At 35.6% G+C, this 10,000-nt stretch overlaps 1 protein-coding gene across 6 annotated transcripts in view; it reads left to right on the forward strand.

Annotated features, from left to right (window-relative positions):
- Nucleotides 1–10,000, forward strand: part of ATP9B (ATPase phospholipid transporting 9B (putative)) — a 114,273-nt gene that overhangs the window by 68,342 nt on the left and 35,931 nt on the right. For all 6 annotated transcript variants that reach the window (XM_081919432.1, XM_081919433.1, XM_081919434.1 and 3 more), the window contains one exon: nucleotides 6,553–6,713. In XM_081919432.1, coding sequence (XP_081775558.1) covers nucleotides 6,553–6,713 — 161 coding nt within the window. The remainder of the gene's footprint in view (nucleotides 1–6,552; nucleotides 6,714–10,000) is intronic.

The following is a 10,000-nucleotide window of genomic DNA, read 5'->3' on the forward strand; positions in this document are numbered from 1 at the left end:
TTCTGGCATCAGCTGCTTAAATGACATGTTGACTCAACATGTTATGGAAAGTTAAATAACATTTCAATTGCTTGTTTTTTAAAAAGTATATATACAGTCATACCTCTTGTTACGTTCGGTTCAGGTTACGCCTTTTCAGGTTGTGTTCCGTGGCGACCCAGAAGTACTGGAAAGGGTTACTTCCGGGTTTTGCCGCTCGCGCATGCGCAAACGCACAAAATGATGTCATGTGCAGAAGTGGCAAATCACGATGTGCACAAACGTGTGTTGCGCTCCTTTCAGGTTGCGAACAGTGCTCCAGAACGGATCCTGTTCGCAACCAGAGGTACCACTGTACAAAGTATAGAAACAGTCCGGCTGTGTGCTGATGCAAATATGGAGCTGAGAGGAGTAGGCAGTAGTTATATGAGGAGTGAATATTTTTTGAGTGTGCATCTGTGTGAATGTGCATATATGTGAATACATGGGGAAGTATTTGAGACTGTGAAGGGCAAATGGCAAGAGAAGGTATATTACACACAGAAAAAGAAGGTATTGTACATGTCAAAACTATATCCACAAATCTGTCTTGTCTCTACATGTATACATAGCAATATATTACAGTTTGACAACAGAGTTCTCTTGAATAACAAAGTGTACTGTAAAACATTTCAGATAGTGATATTTCCCTTGGGCTGTGGTTGTGAAGAATCCAAATGGAAGAAAAAGTTCCTTGCTTTACGAGAGACTTTGCAGTTTAAACTAGTTAACATCATTCTTGAGTGCCCTCTGCTGTCTGAATTGGGCTATGCCTGTTTGTATCATTAACAACATTACTTATAAATGGCACTATGCTTTTATGACGTGATAAAATTTTACATTTTAATACAGAAAACAAAATAATTTGCAAGAAATTTAAGAAATGGCAGCTGCTGCTGTGAAGTTGGATCTTGACATTTTGTTACTCTTGCAAAATATTTTAAAACATCTATTTGTGAAAGTTTCTGGCAGTCAGAATTGTGAAGATACATATTTCACATAATTGCTGCCAATAGATTTTTGCATGCCTTCAGTGTATTTTAATATATGTCATCCAAAGTAATGGTGCCATACTAAAACCATGTGTTTGTACTTCCCCAAAAAGTTGTTATTTAGAGTCTGTACATAGATAAATGCAACATTTCTTTACAAACCAAATATCTCACATTATTTAAATGTTAGTACTATGCAACTTAGACTTAGTTCAAGATAGACAAAATACTACTGCAGGGTCCATTTGGTAATTAAACTGAACTATAATTGTTGATTAGAGATGTTTTAAAATGTTGCATAGAAGATGATCATTTGAACAATTTACTTAAATTTCAGCTCTCAGTGCCAAAGTTGTTATTAGTTGTTGTTTTTCACATTCAGGTTCTTCTGCATTTTTAGCTTCTTGAAATCAAGTACGAAATTATTAAAATTTTACCTTCCATGAGCAGTCAATTGTTATCCTGTACAAATATTAGAAGACTTTCAACAGCTTTTTACTTCTTTGGGAAGCATTCCCATGCTCAGTTATTGCTTTCCCTTGCGATTAAATAATTGTGAAGCCTTGGGCAAAATACAGACAATGACAAATAGATTCCCCCCCTCCCCCAATGGAATTCTTATTTTAGGTCTTTTCCTTTGCTTTTGAATTTACTCATCAAAAGACAGACAGAGCTTTTGGACTGTACATGAGGTGTTGTGCGTAAATTTACATATTGTTTTGTATCAACCAAGCATGAAGTGAGAAGAGTTAAATAGAAGAGATGCACAAAGAAGTAATTGTCATTCATTTTGTTAATTAGCATTATAATCTTAATGTTAGTTTTTGCAGATTTTACTACCCGATCAGTAGAAGACTTTGTTTTGTATGAGAGCTGTCAGATTAATCAATAAACTTTGTCAGTTGATCTGACAGGAATCAGAGTTTTAGACTTCAAAATTGTAATAATTTGAAGATGCACAAATTAAAACTGGCAATCAAAAAAGAGAAATATTTTTCATGCGATTAGGTTATTGTAAAACATATTTGCAGATCACTTACAGTTTTTCTGTTGCACTATACTATACACTATGCAAACATTATTAAAACTTATTATTCTATAGATACTTTTTCTCTAATTGAACACCAGACTTGTATAATCTATAATATTTAAAATTGAAAATGAGATCAAATGGAAACTAGAAAACCAGTGTCTAACCATTTGTCTGGTCAACTGCATTGTATGTTGGCTTCTGTTGAGTATTAACTTTGAAAAGTAAAGCATTCATAAGCATCATTTATGCTTAATTCAGTTTTAATAATCAAACTATCCTTGGATGTTACAATGCAAATATGGTTGAGAGTCGCTGCATGTTATTAATCAGAATCTCAAATGAGAGTAGGCGGATTACTCCTTTAGTTCTTGTATTAGGGTGGAATGGCACTAACATTCTTTGGATCTCCTGCTGACCTTTTAAGTACTTAGTGAATAAGGCTGCCTAGCTTCTCTCCTCAAAGCACTTGGGACACTGTAGTGGTGTTGGATTTTGAGAATCATGTAGTAATTAAAAATGGTTGCCTGTCAAAAAGTATTACATTGCAAAAGTTGCATTGTTAAAGCTATCCATTTAAAAAACGACTTATGATAGTTTTTATTTTACTTTTAAACAGTTATTAGGAAGATTAATAAAATTTTCTTTATAATGTTGTTTTATTGCAGTATACTTTCATTTTAAATGCTTTGCATGTTCCTCTTTATTGCGCACAAAAACAAGTAATTATTTTATTTTGTGCTGTTTTTCAGTGACATATCACAATAGCACTACATTTCAGAGATTAGAACCCTTAGTCATTCAGTGATTTGAAAATTAAACAAATAAGACAACTGATATTTTCTTGTTTAAGCAGGACAATGCCATACTTACCCTTTATTGTTGGTATAAACCATTATTTGGCTGAGAACGATTAGCTATTTAAAACTTGCTACATAAATTAAAGAGAAGCTAAATGGATATGTGATTGTTGCCATTAGTAGCATTTTAGATTATACAGGCAATTATTGCGTTCATTATCCCGGAACAGCCCCTTTGCAAAACTATTGTGGTTGTCTTCAACATTATGTACAAATTTTCCCTGGGAGATTAAAATTTCTAGTGGCATATACGACTTTGTCATCACAGTTGTTTGAAACAAAACAAAATATTTTGATAAGGAAAATTGTTCTATAGGCATTGAAAATTGTAATAACTATTAAGAATACTCAGAATAAAATTTAAATCTATTTACGAATGAAGTCTTTTATGTTGTTTATGGTAATTTTAAATAGGATAACAGGTTTTTAGTCATAAAAAGATGAATTCCTTCTCTTTAGAAAGACAACACAAGACATGGAGATAAACAGCTTACAAGTTTTACATTTATTTTTCCCTTTTAACATGTATTAGAGCACAGGTTTTTTTTGTGTGCACATAAAAATGATAAGGTAACGCGATAGACATATGACCATGGGAGAAAAGTTACCATGCATAGCCAATCACTTTAGCCGAAAAGACAAATTTGCTGGAGCAGTTGGAAAAGTGTTTACCTCTCAAACTTTTTGCAGTTTGTTTTAAAAGTTGTTTAAGCCTATTGAATAGACCCTAAGCTAGCATCCAAATCTGTCTTCATCAATTAGGAAAGTTTTTATCCTTTTGGTTATCTACATATGTGTATCCAGTGGGCTATGTATAATGTTTGGGCCCATAAATGCCATTTCTCAAAGGAAACTTTGTATTCATTTCTGTCAGGTTTTGTCTTGGCTTTTACAGTCTTTCAGTGCTATGATGCAGCAAGAAAAGTGTGAGGTACTGGTTATGCATATTGCAAGACAGTGATTCTTTATTTTATTACAAAAAAAAGACCAACTCTAGAAGGCCAGATTAAATCATTCCTTTCACTTTTTAATGGGATTTGGATGAATAGAGTAAAATATGCACTTTGCATTCATTGATAGCATCTTTAGGTTGAGGTAATTGAGTCTTTTTTCCCTGACTGAATGAATAATGACTTCATCTGATCCTCAGCGAGGCCTGAAACTTAGACTGCCTTTGTCAATGCAAAAAGATCTGGGCTTTGAAACATGCTCTACTTCCCTGGCTTAATTTTTCTTCATTTTAATCCAGAAACCTATTTTTCTCAATAATTCAAGCATAAACTATGTAGTAGTTGAAGCAGCGGAAATTGCAAGATATTTGTCCTCGTTGTGCTGCTTTTTAAATGCAGCTGATAAATCAGCCACTGTGGTCTTCAGCTGCCTAGTTCTCAAGGGAAGGAACAGCCCACAGACAAGCAAGAATGTTGGAATTTTCCAAAAGTATTTTAAATATAATTCTTAAACAAATTGTTTTTCCTCTTGAAGTATAGTACCGTGTTTGTCTCTCTGACGGGAGCTAAAGAGTTTTCTTATCAGGAATATTTCCCTCAGAGATAATTAGCCAGCTGTCGCCATAGTGTCATCTAGAAGAGCCAATCAAAGTATTACACTGGTCTGAAGGGCTCCTTGTACCAATATGAACCTTTGATTTTGAAATGGAGGTATTTGAAATATAAATGGTAAAGGACTGTGGAGCAATTTTTAATTACTATAGCCTCCCCCCCATTTTTATCTTTGAATTCAGTAAGGTTTAAATTCAAATGCTTTCTAAAGCAAAGATTTAAACTAATATCGGTGTGTAGGGGAAAATTTTACCTTCATTTAGTGCTCATTTTCTTTTATTGAGTTCTATGGCCTTGGCCATATCTGAAAACAACATCAAAAAAGAACTTTTTTGCCTTTTAGATTTACATCTGTCACACTTTGATGCATGCCTTTGGGATGAATAGGGGTAGCTGAAGCAAAGGCTGAGAGCTTCAGTGTGACAGTGAGTAGGGAACTATCTCCTATGATAGTTTCAGACTGCTTTCAGGGGAACAACAGCCGTAGAAAGGAGGCCTGCCCAGTTACAAATTAAATCCAGAAACTGAGAGCCTTCCATGCTGTCTAGGTTCACCTTAGTTCTTATGCTCTGAGTAAATGTTTGTTTTAGAGATTTCTTACCTGTACTTCACCATAAGGTCCCAGGGCTGGTTGCTTGCAACCATATAATTATACAACATAACAATCTAATAAAACAATTTAAAAACAACAATGTAACAATGCCCAGAATATATGGGTAGAAACTGCTTTATCAGAAGGCTAAAACCATAGTTGTGCAATTGTGAAAATTAAAAAATGCAGCTAAAACACAGAATTTCCTATGATTTTTTTCATTGTTCATTTAAAAAACATTAAAATACTAATAGGAATAAACATAGGGTTGCCATACGTCCTGAATTTCCCAGACATACCCTGAATACTGCAGTTGGAAGCAGTGTCCTGGCAAAATGTCTGAGGAAAATCAGGACGTATGGCAACCCATGTTGACAGTGTTGTTTTGCCGATTACCCTTAAAAATGTCATTATTTTGTGTTAGCCAAAATGTTTGAAAGTGTACAAGCAAAGTTTGAAATCTCAGAAGAATTAGTGTTGAGGCAGATGGAATAAGATATCCAGTATTCAGGAACAATGCTTCAGTGCTCTGCATTTTTCTCTGTCTCCCCCCTCCTAGTATCAATAGAACCAGAATAGCAAAATCTATGCATTAAATTATGTAAGGAGCACCTCATGCAAACATAATTAGAATAAATAAAGGAAATTTGGTCTTTCTGATTACAAAATTTGAATTAGTTGCCACAAAATGTTATCTTCCTAATATCATGCAGTACATACAGCACTAGCTAAAAGCAGTTGGTTTTCTTCATGAGTTGCAAATTGAAAGACTTGTCACACGGTTGGCACTTTTTCATGGTTTACAGAAGTCTTCCCTGACCTGGTACTTTCCAGATTCTTCAGCCACCGCCCTCCATGCGGGTTGATGGCCAAACTAGCTTCAGATGTCATGTGTTCTTTCCCTAGTATACTTCCATAAAAATGAACATCTGCAGGGAAGGTGCCTTCACACATATGGTTCTACGCGCCAAGGTTTCCTCAGGATCTGGGATCCTAACTGTCCAAGTTCTAGTTGTAGATGGAACCTCCATGTATACAATGATGCACAAATGGCCCATCCTTACAGATATTTGTGCTGTGAACACAGACGTTAGGAGAAGTGCATGTGATGTTGCAGACAGGGGCCATCCAGCATGGTCCCAATCCTTGCACCTTCGATGACATATTCAGGAGCAAACAATGCCCAAAGAGGGCTATGGTTACACAGAATTTACTGTGGGGAGTGTAACATCTATGCCACTCTTGGGAAAACATTTCTGAAGTACCCTCAGAAGTGATAGGGTATAGGCTTCGAAGCTTGAAAATAGTATTGACTGAGTAATTGTTCTGAAACCGACTTTTCTCACCTTCACAGTCACTCACATCGAGATTGGCTCAGAAATCTCAGATTGCAAAAGGAGTGGCTGTTTTTTCTATTTTTTTATACTGTATATAAGTATAACATTGTAGAAGTATTTGTGCAGCCTAATAATTTCTGAATTTATGTTGCTTCCTTTAGGTTGGCCTGCTGGATCTTGAACTGAATCAACTGACCAAAGCACTGTTCTTGGCTTTAGTTGCACTTTCCATTGTTATGGTAACCTTGCAAGGATTTGTGGGACCATGGTACCGCAACCTTTTTCGATTTCTTCTTCTTTTTTCCTACATAATCCCTATCAGGTACGTATAAGAACAAGAGAAAAACACAGATGTCTAATTTCACTAAATGTAGCTTTAAAAAAACAAAAAAACCTGTACCTTCAGTTCTCATTGTGTAGGAAATTGATCTTATCAGGAAGCTGTAGTAGAAGGTACCAGCAAATCTGCAGATACTGAAGAGATCACTGTACCAAAAAACCATTCGGTTGTACTTGTTTGTATAATGTTAAATCTAGCTGAAATATTCCATGTAATAAGCATATTACTTGCATTAATGCTTTTTAAAGGGTGTAATATTTGTATATCAGAAAATACACTGTGTATTTTAAAGGCTTGCTTGATTTTATTCAGGCATTCATAATTTATCCCATTCTTCTAGTTAAAGCATTGTGCATGAAAACATTTTTTACCCTGCTATTTAGATATCTTTAGTGTTAGGTTATTGCCCCCCTCTATATTTTAAAGTTAAATATGTTGTGGGTTATGCTGGAGATCACAAGTAAATAAGATGTCTTCTGAATAGTTCAATTTATTAACTATTTAGTTATGCAAAACAAAGGAATGAATAGACATTACTGTGATCTTGTAATTTGCAAAACCAGCCTTCATTTAAAACATTTTACCTTGGTGGAATATTTCTCAGTAGAAAAAATTTCACTCTGGACTACTCAAAGGTAACTTATGCTACTGGTTGATATTATTCCTTTTAGCTCTAATTGTAGACCTGGTGTGACAGGAGTGACCAGCACATTAAAAAAAATCAACACAGATTCTTGCTGTATATAACAAAGCTGCAGATAGCCAAACTGGACAGTGATCTAAGTGATGAGTCATTTTCCTCTGTCCACAGGAGTTGCAGAAACCTAGAATAAAACAGGTTTAAGACATGCATGGACCACGATCTGATTAGAATTCTTCTACCTCTGTAGCTGTTTGACAAAAGTGTTAGCAGACTCCTTGGCTTCATTGGGTCAATTCTTTAGCCAAGGTATTCCTTGCTGACGCCAACCCCGTTTTCTTAGTCTTACACTATCTGATGAAAAAATTGGTCCAAGAGCTAAATGTACCCTGAAGGGCACAAATAACTGAATGCATATAAAAGTAATCTAAATTTGGGTGAATGAGCATATTGGATTATTACCCAATACCTCTTTTCTGTGCCATGGTTTAGCACTGGAACTTATAAAGAAAATGCCTTTGAAATAGTGTGTCTTTCAGCGTGTATCTTTCCCTTAAACTGCTTAATAACTAGGCTTCACACAAGTGGGATTAAAAATCAGGAGCAACAAAGTAGTAGTTGTGATTTACACAAAGCTTTAACTTCCACCAGATCTCATTTTAGAAGTTCATTACTTTTAAAGTTCCAAGACTTTTTCTGGTGTGACCGGTGAAGATGGGAGGAGCAGCAGTGCTGCAAACTAGATGACTAAAGGCAGTAGCTACTCTTCAGACGTGTAACTTTGGATCTAGTTATTCCTACTCAGAATATACCCACTGAAATTAATGGCCATAGGTCTATTAATTTCATTGGGTCTACTCTGAGTAGATCTTAGTAGGAAACTGCTGATTCACAGGAACAAGCATGGTTTTAGAACTTTTTTTTTAAAAAAAAGAAACCCAGACATATGTTTTCTTCAATAACTATTGTTCTGGAATAGGAATTTCATTTGTAAAAATAATTCACACTGGACCTATTTCTGGAAAGTAAGGCATGATATGAAATAAGGTCTGGTACCATAATGATGGCTAGAGCTTTATTTTTGTCTTAGTAAAACTTGTCTTAGTAAATTGGCTTGGTACTTTTTGCTACCTTTGGTTAATCATTACAAATAAATCTGTATATTTGTGCCTGTAATTTTGTGTGTCTAGAGATGTAGGAAGCTCTATGCTAATCATTTTAATACATCAATTCTTGGTCTGACTTCCTGTCCCTTAAAAAAAAAGTTTTATAAGCGTTAGGAGTATCCAGATAAAGAAAACAAGTTTGTGTTTGTTAAACTATCAAGTGTCTCTCTAAAGTTAAATCACATATTCTGTTATCACAAATTCAGAAATGGAGGCCATATACATGAGCAGTATTTGAAACTCTTGATTTGGCACTTTAGGGATATAGAAGAACCACAATTCACAGATCAAGAGCAGACTGCCAGACCATGGGTATCCTCCCTGCTCTACCTGAGTCTGGCATTATGCATTTGAAATGATGGGTTTTCAGTGACAATTTTCATTTTAACTCAGCTGACAATGCTCTGACCACGCTTTTCAGACTGTAATTATGATGCACAGTTTCCTTTAGATTACGTCTTACTAGGTAACATAGTATTGGCATTACTTTTGAGTTGCCAGTTTCTGCATCATGAAAATGTGTTGCCACAAGGCTTTGTCTCCATTAGAATCTAGAAAATGCTGCTTTGGGGAGGTATTTAAGACTTCCCAAAGATTTAATAGTTATTGCAATGCTGTTGTGATGCTTAACCACATGGTCATAATAATCACGTGAAGTTGGCAATTGCAGGTATGGAATCAAGCATCTATGAGTGTTTCATGCACCATACATCAAGTTTTGGGCATCAGTAAACAGAATGAAATAAAGCAAACAAAGTTGGAAAGAAATAGTTTTATTTGCTTCCCTTTTAGTTCTTTTGCTACTACAGGTCAAATATTTCTATCACAGCTCCCCTAAGGAATTTTATTTGGGCTAAAGGCAGCTGGAAGTTATTGTGCATGACACTACAAAACTATTCTAAGTAAATCATCGGGTGAAAGGATACTATTAGCCCATCAGGAGATCAGCATTCTGCAAAGCTGGCAAGGTAGTGACTAACAGAATAACAGAACATTATCTTAGGGCCTTTCCAGAGGACTTTTTTAGCACAGTAATTGCACAGTTAGTTGTTGCGCGGAATCCTGACACTCTTTCTCAATGTTGCGCTTTTACAGTTATATTTGCCCAGTGCTCAGAGTGTCATATTTTGTGGCTGGGGAAATGCTGTTTCCCCCATGCAGGTAACATGTTCTCTTCAATTGTATGGGCTCTATAGAATGCCATTGCATAAATAGAGACAAGTGGCAGGGTATTTCAAAGCAAATGGTTAGAGTACACACAATCCTGCAGCTTGTTTCTGATATCAGAAAACATGCTTCCTGCTACATCTAAGCAGTGCCAATACAGAACCAAGAATTCCAAACCTGCCCATATATATTGTGTCTAATTGACCCAATTTCAATTATTAGCTGTTGCCAGAACTATCATTAGGGACAAATTACATAACACTTCCACCCACTCCCTGATCTATATTTTTAAGGGA

This window comes from Podarcis melisellensis (genome assembly GCF_964234715.1).
Source record: "Podarcis melisellensis genome assembly, chromosome: 7".
Classification (NCBI taxonomy): domain Eukaryota; kingdom Metazoa; phylum Chordata; class Lepidosauria; order Squamata; family Lacertidae; genus Podarcis; species Podarcis melisellensis.